General features: G+C 44.2%; 3 protein-coding genes across 6 annotated transcripts in view; 1 reads left to right on the top strand and 2 right to left on the bottom strand.

Moving 5' to 3' along the window:
• c7h2orf69 (chromosome 7 C2orf69 homolog) overlaps nucleotides 1-2,958 on the top strand; it is a 9,868-nt gene extending 6,910 nt beyond the window's left edge. The window contains 1 exon segment of the mRNA XM_047369723.1: nucleotides 605-2,958. Within this exon segment, the coding sequence (XP_047225679.1) occupies nucleotides 605-1,082 (478 nt within the window). The 3' untranslated portion in view covers nucleotides 1,083-2,958.
• stk17b (serine/threonine kinase 17b (apoptosis-inducing)) lies at nucleotides 2,784-16,173 on the bottom strand. Its single transcript, XM_047371226.1, has 7 exons — nucleotides 15,672-16,173; nucleotides 12,703-12,915; nucleotides 10,838-10,976; nucleotides 9,077-9,203; nucleotides 7,392-7,440; nucleotides 5,809-5,988; nucleotides 2,784-4,555 (listed from the first exon to the last, which is right to left on the bottom strand). The coding sequence occupies exons 1-7, from the start codon at nucleotides 15,791-15,793 to the stop codon at nucleotides 4,339-4,341; spliced, it is 1,047 nt and encodes a 348-aa protein (XP_047227182.1). The 5' UTR covers nucleotides 15,794-16,173; the 3' UTR covers nucleotides 2,784-4,338.
• A 3,399-nt stretch (nucleotides 16,174-19,572) lies between these two features.
• Nucleotides 19,573-27,076, bottom strand: part of hecw2a (HECT, C2 and WW domain containing E3 ubiquitin protein ligase 2a) — a 51,186-nt gene continuing 43,682 nt past the window's right edge. For all 4 annotated transcript variants that reach the window (XM_047371026.1, XM_047371027.1, XM_047371024.1 and 1 more), the window contains exons 26-30: nucleotides 26,893-27,039; nucleotides 25,629-25,743; nucleotides 23,820-23,905; nucleotides 23,101-23,213; nucleotides 19,573-22,313 (exon numbers count right to left, since the gene is read on the bottom strand). In XM_047371026.1, the coding sequence (XP_047226982.1) occupies nucleotides 22,202-22,313; nucleotides 23,101-23,213; nucleotides 23,820-23,905; nucleotides 25,629-25,743; nucleotides 26,893-27,039 (573 nt within the window). In that variant the 3' untranslated portion in view covers nucleotides 19,573-22,201. The remainder of the gene's footprint in view (nucleotides 22,314-23,100; nucleotides 23,214-23,819; nucleotides 23,906-25,628; nucleotides 25,744-26,892; nucleotides 27,040-27,076) is intronic.

Here is a 27,076-nt window from a genome sequence, read left to right on the forward strand (position 1 = left end):
TTTGCACCGGTCTCTCACGGTTCCCCCTGCAGGTGGTGGGCCCACTGGGGGATGGCCTTGCATCTCTCGTTCGGGCTTGGCCCGGCCGGGTCCCGCGAGCAGCAACCCGGCCACCAGGCGCTCTCCGGCGAGTCCCGACCCCAGTGCCTCAATATATTAGTCCTCATGAAGGATTCTTGAACCGCTCAAGAACTTGTTGCAAGCATCAAATTCAGAATGAGTGACAATAAAACAGAGTTCATCGGTTTAAACATTAAATATCTCGTCTTTGTGGTGGACTCAGCTGTATGAAGGTTGAACAGAGTTAGCAGATCATTGGAACTGAGGTCGTAGATGAGAAACATCTGCATTTCTACAACTTCAGCTGCTGATGTCACCTTCTTACTTCATCTGCACCATCAGGTTCCATCCATCCATCCACCGAAAACTATAAATTCGGAACTAAAAGCTGTTTGGGAATCTTGAGATTTATTTTTATTTGAATCTTAATATATTTCTGCTTGAAAAAGCAGCCGAGGTCCAAAGAAAAGCTTTGATGAAACTTTTGCTTAGAACTTCAAACAAATCATGTTAAATGAAGACCAAATTCTGATTTTCCACCCAGAACCCTGCTGAGCAACGCCATGGAGCGAGCCAAGCTGCCAAACCCGCTCCAGCCAGTAGGAGGCGCCGAGAGCATCCCCTCAGGCTTCTCTCTGACTCTGGTGGGTTTCAGCAAAGGCTGCGTGGTTCTGAACCAGATGGTGTACGAGCTTCCCGGGGCCCACGCCGACCTGCAGATGTCTGCCTTTGTCAAGCGGATCTCAAACATGTTCTGGCTGGACGGAGGACACCCGGGAGGTAGCGTGACCTGGGTGACTGACAAGAAGGTACTGAAGGAGCTGGCCGCCAGCGGGGTGTCCATCCACGCCCATGTAACCCCGTACGAGGTGCGTGACCCCATGCGGGCCTGGGTGGGCCACGAGTATGGACATTTCATCCAGACACTGGAGGAGTTCGGGGCGTGTCCCAGCAAAAAGCTGCACTTTGAGGAGGAGCCACCCTCCCTCGAGAACCACTTCAGAATCATTCTGGAGTTCTGAGTTTGGGTTGGGTGGTAAAACCGGCCCTGAGAACTTTGCTTTTTGTTTCTGTCTCATGAGGCGATACGACGTGCACCTTTTTTGGGGGGTTTTCTGCTGCTTAAAACGCTTTAAGGAACCTGAGGCCAAATGATTTTAATTCTGCACAGATGAAAAAAATCATCCCTCAGACATCCTGTAGGAAACATGTTCACATCTGATTAGAAATCATGAATAATTGTCTTTCAATAGGAAGGGATTTAAATGACAGTATATTATATTATAAAATAATTATATTTGTGACGTAGCGTTAAGACTGACAGTTCCTTTTTCATTCCTTCAGTCAGAACCCAGGGTTTAGCTTCTCTTCCTAGAGATGAATCTCTGCTGAAGATCAACCAGAACATGAAGGTTTTAGTTTCCTGAATGCAGCCTGTTCTGGCTCCTCATGAAGAGTTTTCAGTCTCGCCTCGTGGACGATGTTGAGCTCCAGAACATCACATCCCGGCAGAACCTGTAGCAAGAACTTCAATTAACTTAAATGTTAGTTTGGTTCTGATCTGCAGTGAATCATCAGTCACTGACTGGAGGAAACGGTCCGGTAAACATGTAGAATACTGATGTATTAATAGTTTGGGTCAAGATGTTCCTGTCCACTCGCCACGAGCATGAAAACCACCATGTTTTTGGACCTTGAATGATTTAGTTGACCCGTTCTGGAGACTGAGATATAAACATAATATCTGCTTCAGTGTCTGTTAGCAATGTCTCACCCGGTCCACACCCTTTCTGTATCCAGCAGGTTTCTGACTGAAATCGGACCCACTCTGCTTGGCAGAACTGAGTCCATCTTCATTAGTTGGTTTCTTGGCTCAGACCTGACTTCTAAACATGGACCAGAACTCAGATCCTTGGCCATTTCAGGTTAATGTTATCCTGCTTTATCCAGTCCAGAACCAGTTTGGATTCTTGTCCTGTTGGATCACCCAACTGGGTCCAGGTGTCAGTCATCTAGCTGTTGCCTGAAGGTGAATGCAGTGCTCCATTACCGCTGAGAGTGAAACCATCCCAGACCATGATGCAGCCACTACTGTGCTTGACAAGAAGAAGTGTTCTCAGTCCTCCAGAATCAGTGTGGTTAAACATCTCAGTCTTCATCTCCACTGGAGATTCACCCAGTTCTAATTTTTAACAGTTATAGCTGCTCTATAAGGTCCAAAATATTCCACCCTGGAAAAGAAACGGTTCAGAATAATCACTAAAAGCTAAATATTGGCCTTCATCTTCATGATGCATGGATGGAAACTTCTACCCTGCTTCTCTATTAGAGGCTGAACTAAGTAAGAATCTGCAGCCTCAGGTTGGATATTTGAGACCAGCATTAATAATGACACAAGTTCATTAGACTCATTTCTGATACCCCGAGAAGGCAGTGTGGTATGCAGCCCTGACTGCAGAGATGATTCCTCTAAATGTGTTTCAAGGCTCCTGCAGAGCCACTGATCTCTCGTTGCTCCTGGTTTTAAACCAGAAGAATGTATCTGATCTCTGGAGCATCTTTGCTCTGCGCTGATGGCTGCTGGTCATTGAGCTGAAGGTAACCTGACGCATTCCTTTATGCTTACCGCCCGCTGGTGTGAGACACGGAACATGTTGTCCTGTTGCTGTGTATCTAATGGTGGCCAGCAGGTGGCAGCAGCATGACAAACACATGACACTTTGTTACTTTCTACAACCTTTAATGAGCTTTTTTCCAGTTTGCTGTGTGATGCCTACATATTAGCCAGCAGTTGATCACATTACAGATTATTTCTTCTTTTTGAAGATGTAATTATGATGTTCAAACATTAAAAAAAACATACAAATAAAATGCAAAATAAAGATACTACATCCTTTCGACCGGTCTTCTCTTGTGCTTGTGGCTGGTTTGACTCAAACATCCAGTTTCCTCCAGTCAAACAGGAACGTTGGGTGACATCAGTTAAGGAGGAGTGCTTAGAATCAGCAGAATAAACTCATCTCTGCAGCAAACATCAAGTTCTAGTGAAAACAGCCAATCTGCAGGTTTAACTGCCTCCATGTTACAATCTGCTCAGACTGCAGACAGCAGAGGTTTTAGAGAACATGTTCAAGCTTCTCTCTTACAGTAACAAACCGGACCCTGCAGTAGCTGAATCCTTGCAGTGTTCCAGTTCTAGAGGATGATGGCACCAAGGGATGGGAGCGTGGCTGCAGACACCAGCCTGCCTCACAGAGCTCATTGTGCCCCAGCAGTGACATCAACAACAATCACACATAACGGTCCTTTTTGGTTTGGCACCTCGACGTTAAGAAGAGGAATGTTACCGGATGATCGGTCGCATCTTTGTTCCTCAAACCTTCCAGAGATTTCTCTTCAACTTTCTCAGCGCCATCATTTCTTACACACGACCTTAATCTGTTCTCTCAACACGTTTTCACTTCCTTCAACTCGTCAATTTTCCTGACTTTCTAACATCACCATAAAATCCGACCCTTCCGGCTTCCAGTTGAACACCTCAATCATCCTGAATCAGCCGCTTCCCTCTATAATCAGCTAACATTTAAGACATGAGCTCATTGTTTCAATAAAATATAAAGAATAAATCCCGCACATAAATAACAATAATAAAAATAATCATAGCAGGCCTGTGGGGACAGACAACAAAGGGAGCAGCACGCCCTGAGATGAGAACAGGAATGGCGTCAGACACAAATAAATGCCCTTTGTTTCTGCTGTGCAGATGAAGTAAGTGCTAGAGATGCTGCAGGACAGAGAGGAACCTGATCTCACGCTCCCACTCAGATCTGCTGAGCTGCTCTACGTTTGTTACTAAACCCTGAGCTACGTTTAGGTAGTCCTGCCCCCCTGCAGCGCTCCCACCAGGCACACATTGCTCCTGAACGGTTCTTCTCCCTCAGGTACTTCCTCAAAGCAGAGCTGCTACTGTTTCTAAAGAACAAGTGTAGCTAGAGAGGTTACTCCTACTTTAAGGCATAGATTCAAACTGCATAGATTTTCCTAAATGGATCCTACAACTCAACCTTCATCAGAGGAGGAGGACTCATCCAGGAGTCAAACACTTGAGGTTAAACATGCTGCACAGCATGAATTAAACTGGTTATCTTTGGTTGGAGTAGTTGATCTGAGAACTGATCGGTGAAGCAGATTAGAGGTTCTGGAAGCTTAAAACTATTTAAAAGCTCAGAGAAGGAAGAGGCACCTCAGCCAGACCATCTCTGCTCTCCTCAAACGTCTTCAAAAGTCGCCGTCTCCAGCGGCGGACGTCTCCTCGTCCAAGCGGGTCCTCTTCGCGTGGGCGTGGGGTGAGTCCAGGAAGTTCTCCTTGTCCTCGAGCGGCGCGGCCCACTTGGTGCCGCAGCTCCTCTCCCGAACAGATCGGACGGCAACGGGTTCCGGGCTCAGGCACCACAACCAGGGGTGGCTCAGACACTCTGCAGCACTCGGCCGGTCCCTGCAGTCAGACAACAGAAACCCATCACTGATCTCCACAGAGCAGCCAGAAGATACCAGCATCTCCAGGCTGAGAAGATGTCTGGAAGGATCATGGACATCAAAGCTGGATCTGGAATAATGTTTCTGCTGGAACCAGACTGGAACTACTGAAACAAACATCCACACAGTTTTTAGCTGTGTGACAGTACCCATGTTGTGACCCAACATAGGTACTGTCACAGAAATAACTAAGTACACCCCATCATTTATCAACCAAGCTTCAGCTGTTGGACAGATGGACTCATATTTGACCCTAGAATACTTTGGTTTACAGAGGAGATCATGGTCCACACAATGACTGCAAGATGTCCAGGTCATGTGGCTGTAAAACAAGCCGCCCACATCATCACCTCTCCACCGCTGTGCTTTACAGTTGGTATGAAGGGTTTGTGCTGATTTCCTGCTTTTAGTTTCCTGCAACATGGTTCTGTCCATTATGGTCAAACATCTCGCCCAGAGGACATTGTCCCATGAGTCTTGTCCTTCATCCAGATGCAGCTTTGCTAACGTAAGTCCGGCTGCCATCTTGTTTTTATAGAGAAGAGTCTTTCTCCTTCAACCCTTCAAAAACAGCCATTCTGGTTCAGTGGCATGACCTTTAACCTGCTAACTGAGGCCTGAGCTTCACGCTCTGACCTTGGGCTGAATCTGCTGGGACGTTCACTCCTGGGAAGACTGGAAGCTGTCTGAGATGTTTTCCTCTTGGGAATAATGTTTCTCTCTGAAGACTGATGGACTTCAGATAATTTGGAGATGACCTTGTGACCCCTCCCAGATTGATAGACAGCAACAGTTGCTGGCGTGACCAGGGTGGAATCTGTTCAGGTTCATGAGCCAGAGGTCAAATTTAAATAAAATTAGAACCTGGTAAACATCAGATCAACTTTATTAAGTATTAGAACTGAAAAGGGGTGTACTTTCTTTTCATACATCAAATGCAGTGTTCTTAGCAAGTAAAAGTATTTGAAAAGTAGAAAATACATGGAAGTGTATTTGAAAGCTCCTCCTGTCCCTTAGACAAATCTCAGGACAGCCCGAGCCATGACAGAACCGACTGTTGCGACCCGACCCACAGTCTTACACAGAGTGGGAGTCGTGTCAAATTGGACCGGTCCTGTTGGGACAAACGGCTCTCTGTACACCACAGGGCTGATTTTACGCCACCCACAGTCAATCATTGGTCCCTGGTTCTGGTTCTGGTTCTGTACTCACTCAGGTGCTTTGACCAGCAGCTTCCTGATGAAGTCCACGGCCAGCTCAGACACTCTGGAGAAGGTCTCCCTGCTGTAGTCCACGTTGACCTGGGACACGTTCAGGTACGTCTCCTGCTTATCGTCTCCGGCGAACGGAGACTCGCCGGTCACCAACATGTAGGCGATGACGCCGACGCTCCTGAGGACGGACAGTCCAACACTTGGATCAGCACCAGAACAAGAACTTCAACACCAGCTTCTCAAATTAAAATCAGGTTGATTCCGGGTCAGAGCTGCACCACAAGGAACTGACCTGACAGGTTAACCAAGTGACGTGAACTTTGAACTTAAATAGTTTGTTTGTGGGCTTTTCTTCCAGTTTAGACAAAGATGAAAGAAATGTTAATATCAGACAAAAATGCCCTGAAATAAAACAAGGAAAAAAGCCCAAACCAACCTGGTTCTGTGTGTTAAATCCTGACTTCACTCTGATTTACTCTCAACAACTCATCCGGGTCACAGAACAACCCAGAACATCTAAAGCTCTGCAGCCTCACTGCCTCAGTTAAGGTCAGAGGTCATGATTAAAGAATAGGAAGGAGAGTCTGGGCAAAAATGGCCTCCATGGGAGAGTTCCAAGACCAGAACCACTGCTGACCCAAAAGAACATAAAGGCCCGTCTTACTTTGACCAAAAAAATATCTTTCTGATCCTCAAGACTTCAGGGGAAATATTCTGTGGACTGAGGAGACAAAAGTGGACCTCTCTGGAAGGTGCTACATCTGATGTAAAACTTCCTACAGGCATGCATGGTAGTGGTGGTGTGATGGTCTGGGTCTGTTTTGCTTCTTCAGGACCTGGAGGACTTGCTGTAACTAATGGAACCAGAACTTCTGATCTCAAGCAGAAAATTCTCAAGGAGAAGGTCCAATCATCAGTTTCCGTAATTATGTTAAAAAAAGAAGCGGCCTAGTCAAAGTCACCTTTCATGCCAGAAGATCCTCCAATGTGTCGGAATTAAAACAATTCTACAAAGCAGAGCGGGTCCAGATTCCTCCACAGGGATGTCAAAGACTTGTTACCAATCATGAGCTGTTGCCACGGGAGGCGCAAACAGCTATTGGGTTTAGGGAGTAAATACTTTTTAACAGGTTGTTTGGACTAAAAAAATCTCTTAATAAATGAAATCATCAAATCTGCTTTCTGTTTTCATTCATTAGTTTGATCAGAACCATTTAAGCAGAAAAAAAGCAGAACCAGAGGAAATCTGTGAGGGGGGTAAATACTTTTTCATGCTACCGTAAACAGCTACTGATGACAGTTTTCAGACAGCTGCTGTTAAAAAGCCAAGCTGCAACATGACATCATCATCAGGATTTTATTTGCCCTGAATGGATCAGTTGGTTTCAGAACCAGAACCTTTTCACAGGTCGGGGTTGAGCTCTAACTTTATATGTCTGGACTGATGAAGTAAGTCCAGACATCATCTGGATCATCTGTTGGTTTCCTGCCTCAACCTCCCTTCCTACCAGCACCGGGTTACTTTTTAACCACAGCAGGAAGTTGGACCCAGCCGTCTCGGGTTCAGGAAGCAGAACTCACCACAGGTCCGTCGCTGTTGTAATCGGCTCATAGTTAAGGACCTCCGGAGCTGAACAGGAAGGAAAAACAAAGATCTGATGTCATTTCATACCCCAACCATCGTCTTCAACATTTCATCACTTCCTTCTTTCCCGGCTTGGTATCAGCCGGTAAACCTACAGAACATTTATGTCTGGACCGAACCAAAATCTCAGCTTTAAAGCAAATTCTTCAGTCGGGAGGTGTGGAAGTGGTGAGAACCACAGAGCCTGGAGGAGGTCTTCATCTTTTTTACATTTTATCACAAACCTTCATGGATTCGGTGGCAGACCAACACAAAGCAGAACATAAGTGAGGTGGAGGGAAAACCTGAAATGTGTTGTGTGCACCTATTGTCAGCCCCCTTTACTCTGATACCCAAAATAAATCCAGTCAATCAACAATCTACCAAGCTCTGAACATCTCAGAGAGCTCTGTTCTGAACATGGAGATGATGGACCACCTGCAGACCTGCCAAGACATGGACGTCCACCTGGGCAAGGAGAGCATTAATCAGAGAAGCAGCGAAGAGGTCCATGGTAACTCTGGAGGAGCTGCAGAGATCCACAGGACAAAATCAGGCCTTTATGAAAGAGCAGCAAGAAGAAGCCAGAAGAAATCCTGTTGGCATTTTGCCACAAGTCATGTAGGAGACATCGATCATGTAGAAGGTCTGATCAGAGGAGACCAGAACTGAACTTTAAAATACAATGTGTTGCTGAAAACGGACACTGCTCATCTCCCTGAACACACCGTACCCACAGGGAAACATGGTAGAGGCAGCATGTTGCTGCGGGCATGCTCTTCTCATCGGAGTGGATGAGAAGATGGAAGGAGCTAAACCCAGGAGAAACCTGGAGAAGAACCTGTTAGAGGCTGCAGAAGACCTGAGACTGGGGTGGAGGTTCACCTTCCAAGCAGGAGAACCACCCTGAACATCCAGCCTGAGATACAATGAGATGGTTTACATCAAATGTTAGAATGGCCTAGTCAAAGTCCGGACCTTAATCCAATGGAGAATATGTGGCAAGACTTGAAAACTGATGTTCACAGATGTTCTCCATCCAACCTCACTGATCTAGAGCCATTTTCTAAAGAAGAGCAAACTCCAAAGACCTGCAGCCACAGGTTCTACCGAGTTCTGACTCAGAGAGGCTGAATGTAAATGCACACCACACTTTTCAGATTTTTGTGCGTAAAAATGTTGAAAACTAAATTATTTTGTTGGTCAGAGTCCCAGTAAAACTGTGGAGAGTGTGGTTGTTGAAGAAGTTCCATGTCTAAGAACGTTCTTCTCTAAATAAAACAGGTTGGTGCTGGTAGATCCCAGAGAGCAGGAATATTTCCTGAAAATGTTTCTGGTCTCAGTAGCAAGGATGACGACTTCTTCAGTGAAACAGAACCAGTGAATCCATCAGGGTTAAACTATCTGGTTACATCCAGGATCCATTGGTGACCTTTGGTCTGAACTTCCACTGGAACTTCTAAAGAAAGTCAGGTTCTGTCCTGCAGGGTGGCGCCACCGAGAGGAACTCTGGGTTTCCAGTTCTCATGCAGCAATCTTCTTGTTTCAACAAATTATGAGAACTTCTGGTTTCCTGAAAACAAACGTCCAGAGCTGCAGGCTTCCCGCTGTTTCTCCGGCTGATCCGTGCTTTTGGTCTTACCTACATACTCAGGTGTGCCCAGGATCTCTCGGAGCTCTCCGGCCGAGCCCAGCCGGCGCGACAGGCCAAAGTCCACGATCTTTATGTCTCCTGGAGGCGACAGGCTGGTCAGGAGAATGTTCTGTGGCTGGGAGGAGCACAGAGAGGGTGTCAAAGATCACTGATGGACTTCATCACCATCATCTAACAAGTGTTGTTATATTTACTCATTAGTCACCGTGGCAACAGACTACTTTCATCAGAGTGTTTTCCTGACAACCGTGAGCCTTCAAGCTGAAACCCACTCATGTAAACTTTCCACTCTCAGTGATATTTACTAAGCTTTATTTAACCAGGTAAACATCAGAACCTCTTCTCAAACCGTCCACATAAAGTCCGGTTTGTTCCTGCATCACACCACACCGAGACATCAACCAGAACCACCAGGAATAAAAGGATCCAACAGAACATTTTAACAAGAGAAACATTAGCATCAACAGCATTTTCCACATTTAGTTCTGTTCCAGCTTCAAATGAATCTCCGTCCTCAACGTTCTGCACACAGAACCCCATCATGACAACGTGGAAGAGGTTAGGTTCACAGCCTTTGCCCCGAAGCTCCAGACCGAGCCGAGGTTCATAATGTTTCCACTGATCATCCTTTAGATGTTTCTAAAGTCCACCTGTGATAAACTCAGCTGACTGGAGATGATTAGTAAAGGACACACCTGTCTCTATAAGGTCCCACAGTTGACAGTGCAGGTCAAAGGGCAAACACCAAGCAGGAAATCAAAGGAACTGTCTGTAGACCTTTGAGGCAGGATTGACTTGAGGTACACATCTGGGGAAGGATACAAAAACATCTCTGCTGCTCTGAAGGTCCCAATGAATCCAGTGGCCTCCATCATTCATTAATGGAAGACGTTTGGAACCACCAGGACTCCTCCCAGAGCTGGCCGGCAGTCTACACTAAGCGATGGAGAGAGAAGAGCCTTATTTAGGGAGGTGACCAAGAAGCCCATGGCCAGAGCTCCAGCGTTCCTCTGTGGAGAGAGGAGAACCTTCCAGATGGACAACCATCTCTGCAGCAACCCACCAATCAGGCCTGTATGGTAGAGCAGGCAGATGAAAGCTACTCCTTAATAAAAGGCTTATGGCAGCTCGTCTGGAGTTTACCAAAAGGCACCTGAAGGTCTACAGGACCATGAGAAGCTAAGTTCTCTGGTCTGAGGACACAAAGACTGAACGTCCATCCAGCTACTGAAAATAATTTAATGAGTTCTTTTCAGCTCAACAAGGTTTTACTGCTGGTCTGTTCAGTTCCTAATGACTGGACCCCCTTCCTGCCTGGTCGTCACCAGATGTGTTCCAGGCACAGAGCCTGAATGAGCGGTACCACTGCAGTCCAGTTCTTCTATCATATCCATATCGCAGCCCTAAGAACAACCTCCAAATTCTTCAGCTTCACCTCAGATCAACTGCTGCATTAAACTTGGACCCAGTTGGGTGTTCCAACAAGACGATGATCCAAACATACATCCAGACTGGTTCTGGAATAGATAAATCAGATAAAGCTTTCCTAAAGGTCTGCCCCGAGCTCTGCTGAGAGTGGATGAACTCTGTTTAAACAGGTCAAATATCACATCACCTGGATTATGAGAACTGCTAATTGAGGTTCTAAGTTAATCAATACCTAAATGAGGAAATAAATTAGCTCTAGCTTCACTGATCTATGTACTGATTGTGTGTGTGTGTGTGTGTGTGTGTGTGTGTGTGAAAGACCTTGAGGTCCAGGTGAACCAAGTTGCTCTGGTGAAGTTGGTGGACCCCCTCCAGGGTCTGTCGGATCAGGCGGGTGATCTGAGCCTCCGGCAGCAGCTCCTCGGACACACAGTGGTCAAATATCTCTCCGCCTGCGGCGCTGGAGACAAAAGAAAGAAAGTTTCTAGATCTGAAACTGATTTTAAAAAGTAGCTAGAAGCTAACTTCAGGACACGTGACTCACTCCAATGGTGGGAAACATACTTCCTGTTAACTCACTGCTGGTGTGAGGACCAGCCTGAACTGAAACTGGACCAGGAGGACATCAAACCCTTCTGATCCAAATCTCTGTTCACCAGGATAGTTTGGGTTTGTTGAACCTCTTTGCTTCTGATAAAATAAGCTTTCATCTCTGCTGTCTCTAGAAACATCATGTTTTAATCACTGAAGGAACATGAAGATGAATGCTGATGGTCAGAGGGTGGATGAATGGGTGGATGAATGGGTGGATGAATGGGTGGATGAATGGGTGGATGAATGAGTGGATGAATGAGTGGATGAATGAGTGGATGAATGGGTGGATGAATGGGCGGATGAATGGGTGGATGAATGGGTGGATGAATGGGTGGATGAATGAGTGGATGAATGAGTGGATGAATGAGTGGATGAATGGGCGGATGAATGGGTGGATGAATGGGTGGATGAATGGGTGGATGAATGGGTGGATGAATGAGTGGATGAATGAGTGGATGAATGGGTGGATGAATGGGTGGATGAATGGGCGGATGAATGGGTGGATGAATGGGTGGATGAATGGGTGGATGAATGGGTGGATGAATGGGTGGATGAATGGGCGGATGAATGGGTGGATGAATGAGTGGATGAATGGGTGGATGAATGGGTGGATGAATGGGCGGATGAATGGGTGGATGAATGGGTGGATGAATGGGTGGATGAATGGGTGGATGAATGAGTGGATGAATGAGCGGATGAATGGGTGGATGAATGAGTGGATGAATGGGCGGATGAATGGGTGGATGAATGGGCGGATGAATGGGTGGATGAATGGGTGGATGAATGGGTGGATGAATGGGTGGATGAATGGGTGGATGAATGGGCGGATGAATGGGTGGATGAATGAGTGGATGAATGGGTGGATGAATGGGTGGATGAATGGGCGGATGAATGGGTGGATGAATGGGTGGATGAATGGGTGGATGAATGGGTGGATGAATGGGTGGATGAATGGGTGGATGAATGGGTGGATGAATGGGTGGATGAATGGGTGGATGAATGGGTGGATGAATGAGTGGATGAATGAGTGGATGAATGAGTGGATGAATGAGTGGATGAATGAGTGGATGAATGAGCGGATGAATGAGTGGATGAATGAGTGGATGAATGAGTGGATGAATGAGCGGATGAATGAGTGGATGAATGAGTGGATGAATGAGTGGATGAATGGGTGGATGAATGGGTGGATGAATGAGTGGATGAATGGGTGGATGAATGGGCGGATGAATGGGTGGATGAATGAGTGGATGAATGGGTGGATGAATGGGTGGATGAATGGGTGGATGTGTTAAGTGTGTTAAGAACTTTGGGGTCTCTGGGGACTTGATAAAGCGCTCTACAGGTGCAGGTCATTTACTATTTACCATGAAGGTGTGCAGCCTCTAGTCGGCGCCGTGCAGCTGCCTGCGCGGATCTTCAAGGCTTAAAAGAAACCCTGACAAACCGGTTAGGAGGAGTGATTCATTTGGGTTTTAATAAAGAATGAAGCAGCTGATGAGTCAGCTGGTTGGGACCGGTCAAACAGGATGGGCCTCCAGCACCTCAAGCTGCCGGATCAACAACAGAACAACTTGCTCAGACACAGAACTCACTATTCCAGCACCAAGACCACGTCATGATCCGTCTCGTGAGCGCCATACAGGTTGACCACTCGGGGGTTGTTCCGGGCCATCTCCAGGACGGCCATCTCGTGGATGACTTCGGCGCGGCAGTCTCGGCCTCTCCTCCTCTTCCTCAGGAACTTGGCGGCGAACACCTTCCCTGTGGTCTTCTCCACGCAGCGCTTCACCACAGCGAACTTCCCCCTGTGACCAGCAAGCAGACAGAGGATCAACCAAAAAGAACAGCTTGTTGAACAGAACCTGTTCAACAGAAGAACACAACATCTGGAGAACAGAACTCCTCTGTGTTCCACCTCTCTGGGAAGAAACACGACATGCTTGCTGAGAGGTTCATGTCTGTCTGAAGTCCCTGGTTGTTATTTATACTAATGTTCAAAAGTTTTAAACCAGACAGATTCTTCGTTTTCCTTCTAAGCAGCCAAACGGCTCCAGCACACGGTCCTGGTCCAGGTCAGAGGACTGAACAGAACCTGAAGGAAAAGGCAGGAAAGTCCAAAGAAAAATGATCTTCAGACAGTTTGGGGAACTATTGATCCAGAGTAGCTCAGGATTTTAGAAGAAAATTGGGTTGATTGGAAGGAAAATGAGGCGGACCAGAACTTCTCCTCAGGAGTGAGCTGGATCATACAGTATCATCATGTGCAACGCTGTGTCTGCAACAGACTGCTTTACTAGAATAACCGATTTAAATCCATTTATCCCGTCTGCATGATAATAAGCTCTGTGAGCAGCTGGATGGGTGTAGAACTATGCTACCCAGATCCTGAAGCTCACACAGAACAGAGGGGATATCATGATGAAGAGGACGGAGGAAAATGTAGGTTATGTCATCATCATCGTCATCGTACCACCATGCAGACCTGGAAGAAAGCCTTTAAACGTACAGAAGAAGAGCTCCACATGTTCCTGCTGAGATGTTTCAGTGTTTTCCAACTAAAAACTGTGGACAGGTCTCCATTCCATCACAGAGACACATGACTGACATGTTTCAGTGGAGACTTCCTTCTTCATCAGAGGTGTCACTAGATGGTTGGTGAGCTGCCACGTATCATCTAATGAAACCTCTAATGAAGACGGAAGTGACTGTTAAAACATGTCAGGTATGTCCTGAAATAAACTGCGTGTCTAATAACAAACAACCTAGAGACTATATTTTATACAGACACAATGAACTTTACTGGGTGACAACTAAAGACCAGTTAACCTAGCATGAAGCCTGACTGTCTGCAGAGAATCCACACAGAATGGCTTCTGATGAAGATCCAAACCCAGAACGTTGTTGCAGGGAGGCAACCACTGACCCACCATGAAGTCAATATTTCATCACAAAGCACCAAAGACTTCTTCACAGGACATTAAACAAAGACGGTTAAATTATTCCAGCCAATTAGAGTTCAGCAGATTACTTCAATGTTCATCTTGAATCACCTAAAGAAAGATTCTTCACATTCCTGGAGTTACTCTGAGTCTTTCTGGCTCTGGAAGTTTGATGCCAACTTCCTGATTCCTGAACCAACTAAACATTATGAAAACCAGTAGATTCTTAACCATCCTTACTGGTCTGGATGTGTGAACCTGGAACTTTAAGGTTTCTTTACCCGACTAACCGACCCTCACATTAAGGTCAGTGTGATCTGTGTTGGTTAGAAAAATACTGATTATCTAAACGTAACAATGCAAATGTAGCTATATTAAAGATAAGTGGCTCAGCTGCAACATTGAAAGCAGTCTAAGATAAGTTCAGACTAACACTTGTGTCCTTATGTGTGAAAACAGCTTCCTGTTTCAAAAGCTGCAAACAAATATGTGGACACGAGTTCTTCTTTTGGAGCTGTTTCCTTCCTCACACACAGATCTGTGTGACGCATCACCCCCATCACACCTCCGTGTGTTCAGGTCACCATCACCAGCAATCACATGACCACACTGTGTGTTTACGGTGGTTACAGTCCAGAGTCCAAACATGGTTACCAGAGGAGCGCACACAATCTGGGCCATACATCAGCGGACGTGTTCAGCAGGACGGTGTCTGGTGTAAGCAGGTCATACCTGCCTTTAAACACCTGGTAGAAAACGAGACTAAAGTTAGAATCCAGCTTCAGATCTGGGTCAAAATGCTTCACACAAGTTGGACTTGGCTTAATGATTACAGATTCACAGTCTGTGACAAAACGAAAAGGGGGTCCACTTTGAAAAAAGGCAGCTTGTACCAGTTAAACCAGGACTGGATAATTCTACCCCACCACGCCTGTAGGTTTGGTACCAGGCTGGGGTTTATAAAACCTTTACACTGATGGTGGAACCTTAAAAACAGAAATATCAATGATATTAAAGCATCTTAGACCCTTTAGATTGATGTCCAGTTTAATAATTCAATACTTAAGCTGGTCGAAACACCAGAATGGAACAACACAGTTCAGCTCTGGGTTGTCCCAATGGACCGGAACCAAGGTGCCAGAAAACGCACCGCTTTCAAACAAATACAATAATCATTTAATCTGGGTACAAAAAGTAAAGATCAGTTGAGATTGTACCAGTCTAAAGTTCTGGTGGTCTACATCCCCAACTAACAATAAAATATATTTGATTTATTTCACACATACACTAAAGGTTTCAATCACAAACTATAATTATATATAATTATATGAATATGAAATGACTTTGTTCCGTCACCAAGCAGGAAAATAATTTGTAAAAATTCATTCCGGGTCTGATGCGTCAGAATAATTTAGATTTAGAATCAGTTTCTCTCTCACTTCTGGGTCTGATCAAAGGTCCAGACTCCTTAAAACTGTGAAATAGATCTTTACTGGAGTCCTGCTAACCGCAGTGTTGTCGTAGAACTGGGAATATGAGCTCCGGGATCCAGTTTAGTTTCACACTGGCGGATAAGTGAAATATGTTGGGATCAAAACCTCCAGGGGAACAAATCCACTCACCTGCCCAGCTCTCCGGTCACCTCATAGCCGCTCTCCAGCGGCTCGGAGCTGATCGGGGTCTGGGTCTCTCCGAGCAGCCCGGCGGAGAGCCCGCTGCGGCTGTCCAGCCGCCTCCGAGACATCCTCCTCTCCGCGCTCAGCTGCTCCGGCTGGGTTGGTTCTGCGAGTTCACCCTGGCAGAAAGCAGAACTGACCCACACGGCTAGTTAACGACGGTTCCCATCAGCCGGCGTCACCATGTTACAGTTTAACTCCGGTTAGCCAAACTGTCGCTAAGTTAGCTCGATGGATATTAAAGTATCCGGTCCAAAAGTGAGTTAGACCGGTTTCTATCGGCTCCACCTGATCGAACCCACCGACTGTGGAGCTAAATTTTAATCCCAGAGGCAAAACTATCCAAACGGCTGCTTCTGGCTACTGTAAACCTGGTTAGTAGGTTTATGCGAAGCCGTTTCGATCATTTTTACATCCCGTTTGACACTACCAGACACGTCACTGCACGGCGGCGCATGCGCAAAGGCGTGTTTGGATCAAACTTCCAACAGTTTTCGTTCGAACAATCATGGGAATTCCGTCTCTTTCTCAGGATCCGAATCATTTGGCTTACATCAGTGAATCATTCCTTTGCATTACTTCTAACTTTTACAGTTAAGACAACTTAAATAGAAATGTGAACCATGTATTATATATAAAATCGCTCTAATAACTACTTTATGGCCTGCAATACTGCCTAAAAATTTTACACTTTTTTTACACTAAAGCATGCTAATCTGATTAACATTGTTCACTTCTCCTTTTAAAATAGCTATTTTTCCACTGTTTATTTCCATAAACCCATAATTAAATGTTGAATTTCATTTTCAAAATTAGAGAAGCACCAAGAAACCTCAGTTTGACTAACCTTGGGCAATGTCAAGTAGAAAACTCAAAACGTTTTCAATTCACTGAGCGCCTCATGTAAGGTACCAGGTCTGAATTAAACGCTCTGGGGTGCGGGAGTTGTTACCGAGTAAAGAAATCTCAGTTGTTTATAATATGACTCAGGTGTTTAATATAAAGCCAGATGAACACAGATGTAGGAAGCTGTTTAAAACTATGTTGCATGATATGTTGAGATGTATCAGAGAGAGAGAGCAAGACTTCCAACTGATAAGAGAAAGGCTGAAGCAAAAACAAGAAACAAGTCACTCTGTTTTTTCCTTTTGACCTTTCTATCTGTTTGTAGCAAACTTGCTACAGTCAGTTTACAATCTGAACTCTGTAATCATTCTCTCCAGTGACTCTTCTGCACAGCACCATGTGACTCTACAACAACTGCAGATCAGACCTGCAGAAAAATTCAGATTGTTGCAGATATTCCAAAGAATGCTAACAATCAATATTGTGTACCTTTTAGCAGCACCGGTGCCTAATTAATAACCGTTAAACTTTCTAAAAGCAATTTTTGAAATCTTTTATTGTTACTTAAGTTGCCAAAATTATAAATAAAACTAGTTAATAAACCTTCACATATCCGTATGACATATGTATTTAGCATCAGTGTTTCATAGAGATGCACAAACTCACACATGGGATCCACTCAATAAACGAGTCGGCAGATTGAGCTCGGTCACAACAGACACAGAACTACAACTGGGATGAAGCAGGTCAATAAAACTTATTTAAATGATAGTGAGATGCTGATAAAAGTCATTATTCTAAAAAAATAATAAATGTCTTGGTTTTTTTGTTTTATATATTTTATATCATGGTTTTAATTTTGCTTCCCAAATGGCTTTTTATATATAATCTAACAGAAAGACTCAACAGTCAAATTCTTAAAAATTCTACATTTTTAAAGCTGAGACCAAAAGTCCAAATCGGAAGAAGGGACATTTTAATGAACTATCTCCACTTGTCTGATATTTTGACACTTTTATATTTTGACATAGAAAATCTTACCAGGGTTTCTGTTAAAAGAATAAGTTTTGATCTCTGCCTTAATGGTTACTTTTGCACTGCAGTGTCCTTTTTTCATCATGTAAAGCGTTGAATTATCTTGTAGCTGAAATGTTTTATATAAATAAACTTCCTTTAGCTGTGAGAAATTATTGCATCCTTACAGATTTCAAAAAAAGTTTAGAAAACAGCGGTAATATTTTATTTGTGAACAAACAAAGGCTGCGTACTTCTAAAGTTTTCCATGACGTGTTTTCTGACTGATCTGAAGATGTTGTTGCGGCTCTATTCACAGGCCCAATGTTTGATAAGTTACACAAGAACCGCAGACATTTTTCCACCAAGCGAACAAACTATACCAAACATGCATCAACGATGAAGAAAGCAAAAGCTCTGAAGATGACATCCTGCATACCTGCACGGGCAAATATCTTCATGCATGTTTTTCCAACACTGTGGGAGGAGAATCTGACCAAGAATAAAAGGAGGACTCGCAGTTTCATCTCCATCTTACAGTTTGTTTATCCGTTTGTAGATATTTTTGTCTGCTTTCAGTCAGAGTGTCTCTCACCGCTGCGTTTCTGTTGAATCAGAAAGCACTCTTGGACAAGTTCTAGTTCACTCCTATTGTGTTTCACCTCTGAGCTTTCACTTCCCAACTGGAATCGAAAGTTCAGATCTCCAGAAACACGATGGAACCATGAGAGATTAAAGTGTGGTCATCTGAAGGTTCTGTGGGCTGTTACCATTGAAACCAGTGACTCAGCGTTTTTTCAGTCTCTTGTTGTTTCCTGTAATATTCCATCAGTAAGTCACACCCTCAACATCTGATCAGGGAGTTTTTAACTTAGCTTTTAGTTTTGTCTCATGTTGTTTAAATGTGCTCATTAAATGAAGCAACTGATCAAATCCAGAGCTGGTTGCTGGTTTTACTTGTTTTTAAAATCACATTTTAATCATTCAGGTCATGAAATAAATGTGAATATAAGATAAAGATAACCGGAGTAAATATAAAAACTGGATTTTTTACATCACTGCGGAAGAGTTTTGACACTTTTCTTTACAGATCTTATTTAGCAACATTGGAAACTTTTCCAGCTTGAAAAGCCTTTTTAAGGTCCTACCACAGCATAGTAATAAGGTTTAAGTCCAGACTTTGACTAGGCCACTTAAAATTCACTCAAAGTTCATTTGGTTTTCCTGAGCCAATTCAACTTTGTTTCAAACCATTGTCTTGATGCATAACCTTGCTTGAGCTTAAGGTTCAGAACTTATGGTTCCATCAATTACAACAAATGACTCCAAGAGCTCATCAACGACTCATCCAGGAGGTCACAGAAGAACCCAGAACAACATCAAGCTCTGCAGACCTCACTGCCTCAGTTAAGGTCAGATGTCAGGATTTAACAATAAGAAAGAGAGACTGGACAAAAATGGCCACCAGAACCACTACTGACCCAAAAGATCACGAAGGCCTGTCTCACATTTACCAGAGACATCTTGATGATCCACATTTATGTGAAGATATTTTGTGGACCTTCCTTGAAGGTGAGCCTCCCATCACATCTGCTGTAAAACTATCAGCATTTCAGAAACAGAACATCATACCTACAGTCAAACATGGTGGTGGCAGTGTGATGGTCCAGGCCCGCTTTGCTTCTTCAGGACCAGGACGGTTATATTTGATGGAACCATGAGTTCTGTTCCATGGCAGAAAATGCTGAAGGAAAATGTCCAACCATCAGTTTGTGACTTGAAGCTTAAGGTCACTAAGCTTCTGCAGCTGGACAATGATCTAAAGTACACCAACAAGTCCACCTCTGAACCGAACAAAAATAAAATCATAACTTTTGTGTTATTCAGGGATCATTTCTGGCCAATATTTATTTATATTTGATGTGTTTTTGTAGAGCAGTGGTGGTTGTTTAACTCGGCAGACAAATAAAAGACCACATGCCATTTATCAAAGTGTTCCATTGGTTCTCTTTTATTACAATCATTGAAGTGAAATGGAGACAAACATACAGGAGCCTTGCATAGAGTGGAGTCTGAAAAGTGGATCCGGGTCCAGTTAAAATGTTCCAGGAGAGACGAGCGGTGCAGCTATTTTTTCCTCTGCACCACAGAAACAGCACTGCGGTGAAAGACAGACGAAGCTTCTCATGCACAAATTTCACCCAAACATGATTCTGTTTGAATCTGCCCAAAGTCAGAGGTGTGATGTTTTGGGCCGAAACACAGAACGCTCCTCATGGTCGACTCGGCAAGCCCCAAACCTTTGGTACAATCGGTGCAAAACAGAAATTTTTTTTACACACAACAGGACAGACAGACAGACACGTACGTTTATACACAAAGAGACGATCAGGACCGCACACGTGGTCCATACACGTGCTCTCACATTTGTCTGAACTCTGGTTCTTGCTCATCATGATCCGGGCTGAACTCATTACTAAGATAGACGGAGACGCACATGTGAGACGTTTCAGAAACATGCTGCCCACAGACCCACACTGTCCCCTCTTACAGCCGCCCACTGTGACGGTTCAGTGTGACAGGTGGACATAAGGTCGTGTTCCAGGCAGCGCCACAACCAACGGGACACATCTTCACCAGCTCCCTCACCCAGATATCTGAATGAATAGAAAGTATCCTCATGCACAAAAGCTAGAAAGGACAATGTGTTGCATTACTTCAGCATGCAATATCGAGCTAGAACACAACGCCACCTAGGGGTTTCTGCAGGGCGGAGTTCACGGGCCAGTGACCGGACAGATCCTGCATGCATTATTGGGCTAGGAGCACTGGGAGGACTGGGACTGGGGGGTGTTTCCAAAATGTGTCTCTACATCCTGAGACTACCTCAGCTTCTGTGGGATGACTCCAACAGGTTTCTGTTCAGAAAACGTGTGGTCTAACATGTACCCTGGGTGAAAATGAGGACAAAGAAGTTTGTGTGTTAAAACTGTCTCCAATGGGAGGTGAGACAACTGTCCTTTCTTACGTTTTGGACAAAGAAAAGCGTTTTACTGAGAACCTATGTCCCCATTTGCCCCCTTGTGTTACATGTGAACACTTCCCTGTTGTCCCTGTTGGACATTCAATTCCTGATCAGAACAAGGAAAACCTCAGAGGCACTGGAATAATAACTACCTCCCTGCACTTTAAAAAACAAAGTACACCCTCTTTCATGTGCAAGGTTTCACAGATCAGGACACGCTTGACCAGATCTTAGAATGACGGACAACACGTCACATATTAGAGTAGACCCAAAATTCAGAATCAGTGCATGAAACCTAAATATTCATTACTGAAGATCAAATGAATGAATGAATTGATCATCATCAGTGAGAGAACCTCAATAAAAGCTGCAGTTTGGTCAGTTTGCTGCGCTGGAGTCTACAGGTGTCTGTTAACACTATGCCAGGACGGAAAGACGTCAGCAATGACTTCAGAAAAGCAGCTGTTGCTACCCATCACCTGGGAAGGGTCAGAAGGTCATTTCCACAAGGTGTCCACTGTCACACAGTGGACTTCTAGAGTCAAATATGAGTCCATCTGTCCAACAGGAGACGCTTGGTCCAAACTGGCTCACCAGCAGAACCTTGATCCCAAACACAGCAGCTAATCTGTATCTGAACCTTCAGAGAGCTGTCCAGAAGCAAATGTCTGCAAACCCAGATGAACAGAAGCAACGCTGGAAAAGGCTGAGTGGGACACGTTGAACTTATTCTGAGGCCTGAAAACAACCAGATATTCATTTATTATTGTTGTTTAAAACATAAAAACCTTAGAATTAAAATATGTTCTGACTTTTTACCACAGCGTCTGCATTGACTCAAAGCTCTCCTACTCTCATACTTCCTGCGCTCTGGTCCATCTAACTCAAACTGTACACCTTGTTGTGTTCAGAACCGAGTAACTCTGGACTCACATTCACCACCTTCTCTAAATGGGAAGTGATCACATCTGTTGGAAGAAAGTGGTGTTTGAGAGGAAGTGAAGGTATTACTCATCAGAAAGGTGTGGAAAGTACCAGGCTGCTGCTGTACTGGTTCAGGCAAGTCCAGGACTGTCACCCAAACCCAGCAGTCATTTCCAGTGGCTCAGTTCATAACAACCTCCATCTTTCCATCCTGATAAAAAAATCCTGGAGGAAAAATACCGTTCGTGCAAAAAGCCGATGGGTGTGTGAGTGCAGTAACACCTCCGTGGCTCCGGTGCAGGACGAACACAGTTTGAAGGTCCAGGAAAAGGGAAGGTTGGAGATTTTCAGCAGCCGTCTCTGAGGTGCAGGCTGGATGAGATAAAGCACACATGTGGCTCAGTGAGGACAGGTTCACAAGAAAACAAGAAACTTTACAACCTCTCAAAGGTTCTTCTGTCCAAGTTCTTCAAAGTCTCATTAAAATGTGAGAAAGGCTGAGAATCAGAGTGAGATCCACGTGCTGAGTGATGAAGAAGCCGAAGAAACAGAAAGCAGGGTTATCCACTGGAGGTCAGCTGTCAATTGAGGATTTTTGTTTCATCGTCTCTGCTTCTCTTCATTGAGAACATTAGAATATCAGATGCTTTTCTCTCTGGATTTGACGTTACTCCAAGCCGAAGGTGCTGGTTTCCTCTACAGCCGTCACCATCTTCTCGTAGAGCATGGAGAAGGAGGGATACGGTGGGAGGTCCAGCCGATTGAAGCACGTGTGAGCCCTGTGAAGGAACAGCCAGACATCAGCTCAGCAAGCATTCAGCAGAGATTTGTGACTCTCTATGGTTTCAGGAAACTCCAACATCTCTTGACACAAATCTGATGACCCAACTTTATTCTTCTGTGTCACCACAGGACCACGGTATCACTAACCGAATATTTGGTGAAGAGGAACAACAGATTTAGAGGTTTAGGTCTGAAATGATCAAATTAGATACAGGCTAACATCTCCTGACAAACAGTGTTTACATGGTTCCTCAAGGCTCCATTCTCAGGCCACTTTAAATCAGTATCTTCATGCTCCACCTCGCTCAGACTATGGAGAAGCACAACATGTCTGGTCGTGTGTATCTTCACATCTCTTGTTGCCCATGTTCTCTATGCTCAAGAACGGAGGAGTCTTAAGGAGAACTGTAGGTTGGATGGAGATGCTTTTGGAAGCAAGACTATTTAAGAAAGACTTTTTATGCTTTGAATTCTTATAATTTTATTGCTGGTGTTCATGACTGTGTACGGTGAAAGCTGAGGAAGATTAAAGCAGAGTGTTTAAATAAAACAAGCCTGGTTTACTCCTTTCCTTTCTGGAATGTCTCAGCTGGATAAAGGAATCATCTTTACAATCTCTAACTGTATCTATGCTGACACAGTTACACAACTTTTTACACATCTCAGCAATAATTATGGATCGTCTTTATCTAGTTGGAAGAACTAGAATCTACGCAGCTTTTCTCTGAATAAAAACTATTTACATTCCAGATAACGGCTCTAAAATCAACCCTCATCTCTCACCTGGGTAAGGACGTGATTTTTCCCCACTTTTCCACACAGAATCTGCGTGGCCCATTGCTTCCTCGTAAGGAAGCGAAACCTTCATAAGGAATACTGGAGGTTCCCGTCACAAACTGCAACAGACAGAAAAGCAAGAAACAGTTTTATGCTTGTGCATATTCTGGGCTTTAGACTGGCATAGATCTTAGAAGAGGAAGGCAATACTCTGCAAGCAAGTTGCACTTTTTTCATTTATTTATAATTATGTACAGAACAACCACTGACCCAGTTTAGGCATTAAAACATTCAGTAGCTATCTTTGAGAATCTGGATCTTAATCCAACTGGGAATTCATGTCAGAAACTGGAAAAAATGGTGCATAAAAACGCTCTATCTTAAAAAGCTGATCTGCCAGCGGCTAAACATGAACGTTGCAAGCTGGTTGAAGAAGATTGTTTTCATTAGTGAAGACCTGAAAATAGGCAAGCTGTCAGAAAAGCCACATGAGCTGCAACAAAGTTCAGGCTTCTTTTCCTTCATGATTCCATCATTTCTTTCTCTGCTTTATCTGAACAAGATGCCATTGATTAAAACAATACGATAAGCTTCACAAAGCAAAAACAGTTTGTCACAGATATATATCTTTTTTCTAGAGCTTTTATGTCTTATGCAATGCAACCAACAGGCCTCAGCAGGTTGCTTCCACTAGAGGGCAGCACTAGTTAACCCGGGCGTCCTACCTGCAGCAGCCGCAGCCTCTGCTCGTTGTTGAATCTCTCCACAGCGGCCCAGAACCAGCGGATCACTATGTGGTTGTCATGGTAACCTGAGGGCACAGAGATGATGATGGTGCATGATTCAGATGAAAAAAAGGCCTCCATCCAGTCCTCCTCCCTGGAGTGACTTTTTCCTGTTTAATGTTTAATGGACAAAGCAGTTTGGAGCATCGCTTTGATTCGATCTAATAAAAAGAGCCTGACACTGAATCATGACCGGCTGGCGGTTCCCCTGACTCCCACAGGATGTACCAGCCAGAACCCGTAGATGTATTTCAAATTGATGTCAGCTAAATGCTTTGGCGTCTGCATGACATTTATTATACAAAACCTCTGAGCTCATTATGGGGCACAAATTTACAGAACATATCAGGGCAAAATAAAAACAATAACCATTAATTTGTCTTTATTACTTAACATGGAATGATAGTTATGGCCTGATTCAGCTGATAGAAAGTAGCAAACCTAGAAATAATATTGCTGAGGTTTGTTAGAGTTTCAGCAGGTGAAATGAATGATGAAAGAAGTCTACCAACCTCCCTGCTGTTGGTTTGACCCACTGAAAAATATCCTGTACTAGTTCCTGAAGAAAATAAACCTGTACGAGAAACATCTTAACATGCTCCCTGCAGCGCTAAGAACAACAGGTCATGATCTAGATGCACTGATTCACTGATCATCACCAGTGTGACCACATGAATACAAGCGGGAGTTCTGTTCAGCTTGTTGCTCTGGAGAAAACATGTGTGTGTTAACACAGCTGATCACAGTGTTTAAGCTCTTGGGTAAAAAGAAGAGCCCAAATGCAGAAACTAAATGAAAAAGAAAGAGAAAATGACCTCTAACCAAGGATGATTTCCACATCAGCAATGACCCTTGAGCAGCAACTGTAGCTGCCCACCAACCTGAGAAGGGTTATAAGGTCATCTCTAAACTCTCTGCAGTCCATCATTCTACAGAGAGAAAGATTATTCTGTAGAGGAAAACGTCTCAGACTCTCCAGGCCTCATTTAGCAGGTTAAAGGTTAAAGGTCATGACAGGACAGTTTGAAAAACCAGTCTGGTTAAAGGAGAAAGTATCTTCTCACTAAAAAAAGATAGCAGCAGGACATTGGCTAGCAAAGCTCATACTAACTGTAAACACAGTGTCGGAGGGATGATGATTGGACCGGTCTTGCAACCACAGGACCTGGGTACCTTGCAGGTATTGAGTGGACCATGACCTCCTCTGTCGACTAAAGTTGACTAGAGTCAAATATGAGTCCATCTGTCCAACAGCAGACGCTTGGTCCAAACTGGCTCACCAGCAGAACCTTGATCCCAAACACAGCAGCTAATCTGTATCTGAACCTTCAGAGAGCTGTCCAGAAGCAAATGTCTGCAAACCCAGATGAACAGAAGCAACGCTGGAAAAGGCTGAGTGGGACACGTTGAACTTATTCTGAGGCCTGAAAACAACCAGATATTCATTTATTATTGTTGTTTAAAACATAAAAACCTTAGAATTAAAATATGTTCTGACTTTTTACCACAGCGTCTGCATTGACTCAAAGCTCTCCTACTCTCATACTTCCTGCGCTCTGGTCCATCTAACTCAAACTGTACACCTTGTTGTGTTCAGAACCAAGTAACTCTGGACTCACATTCACCACCTTCTCTAAATGGGAAGTGATCACATCTGTTGGAAGAAAGTGGTGTTTGAGAGGAAGTGAAGGTATTACTCATCAGAAAGGTGTGGAAAGTACCAGGCTGCTGCCTTCCTGCTCCACATACCTCCTCGGTACTCTGTGTTGTTCCTCCAGTCTGCCAGGTCGATCTCTGCTGTTCCTGCAATGACCAGCTCCAGCTCCCGGGCATCAAACACCGACACCAGCCGCACATCCACCACCTAACACAGACATGCAGGCAAACACATCAGATGGAAACACATTTTGACGACAGTAGTTTTGATATTCAACTTGTTTAGAACAGACTGACACACGTGTTGGGTTTAAGGTCCTCCCAGTCAGTATTTTTGCAAGAGGAGATGTTGCAGACGTCACCTGAAGAGCCGACTGATGATGTATCGTTTTGATACCAAGAATTTTAGTGTTTTCTATCCGAAACATGCTGCTACATCCCATGTTTGCTCACATAAATGACACATGGCATATCTTTTTTTTTTTCTGCGGCACTAGTAGCCTTTATTTTTTGACAGTAGGCAGACAGGAAAGAGGGGTAGAGAAAGGGGGAGACATTTGGCCAATGTCTCTGGGTCCAGGATTCGAACCCGGGACGGCCACTTCGAGGACTGCAGCCTCGCGCACCTAAACCCTACACCATCAGCGCTGCGCCACACACGGCATCTCTGCAAGAACGCATCCTCATGAAGCTAACATCATGACAGATATTTTCTTATATACCAAATAGCCTTTTTTCAGGGAGAAAATCTCTGGTTTTAAACTTAGGGAGCCTCACATGAAACATAATGATTCAGGAAGTTTGTCACCAAGGGGGTGCATTACCAAATGAAAGAAACAAAAAGGAAAGAACATCATTAAACTACCACAGTAAATACACTTCAAGCCAGCTAGAGCTAATTAAGCCAACTAGCTAGCGGCTTTCAAATATAGCTAAAGTATTTAAAGCTAACTATACCATAAATCTAGTTGGTGTGTTTAACTTTAGTAATTATTAGTCATGGACTTGTTATAAAGTCATCACAAGGTTTTAATAATGTAAAAAATTAAAATGTGCTGAAATCTTCCATCCTACTGATCTTATGGTTTAAGAGGCCTTGATACTGTAATCAAGTTGTATTTTTATGGAAGTATGTTGCAGATTTAATTAAAATCTCAAAATTGTGTCTATTTGTGAAAAAACTGCTGTTATTGCAGAGTTTTCTCCCTGACAGGTAACAGATTTCTGTTCCATTATGATGTTTGAAGGTGAACAGGAAGTTCTCACCTTTATGGTGAACTCAGATATAAGCAGGTGTCAGCAAGAATACAGTAAATAATAGCAGCCAGTAAAACTAACAAACATGACCACAAAATACCTCATAAAAGCCTCGGACCAGGCTCTCAGTCTGCTGGGCGACTCCTCGCTCGATACGCCACTTCACCATTCGCTCGATGTACTCCTTCTTGTTCTTCTCAGATACGGGGATTCCAGCCCCGCCTGGCTTCAGCTCTCTTTCTGTGATCTGCAGGACAGCAACACTGGATGGGAACTTTATTCGG

This window comes from Girardinichthys multiradiatus, chromosome 7 (genome assembly GCF_021462225.1).
Source record: "Girardinichthys multiradiatus isolate DD_20200921_A chromosome 7, DD_fGirMul_XY1, whole genome shotgun sequence".
Lineage (NCBI taxonomy): Eukaryota > Metazoa > Chordata > Actinopteri > Cyprinodontiformes > Goodeidae > Girardinichthys > Girardinichthys multiradiatus.

Excerpts from the sequence above, each read along its gene's own strand:
- stk17b (XM_047371226.1), bottom strand. The coding sequence starts at position 15,793 with ATGTCTCGGAGGCGGCTGGACAGCCGCAGCGGGCTCTCCGCCGGGCTG. Across the intron at positions 9,204-10,837 it reads TGGTTCACCTGGACCTCAAG|CCACAGAACATTCTCCTGAC; the intron begins GTCTTTCACACA and ends TGCTCCTCCCAG. Across the intron at positions 7,441-9,076 it reads GGGCACACCTGAGTATGTAG|CTCCGGAGGTCCTTAACTAT; the intron begins GTAAGACCAAAA and ends CTTCCTGTTCAG.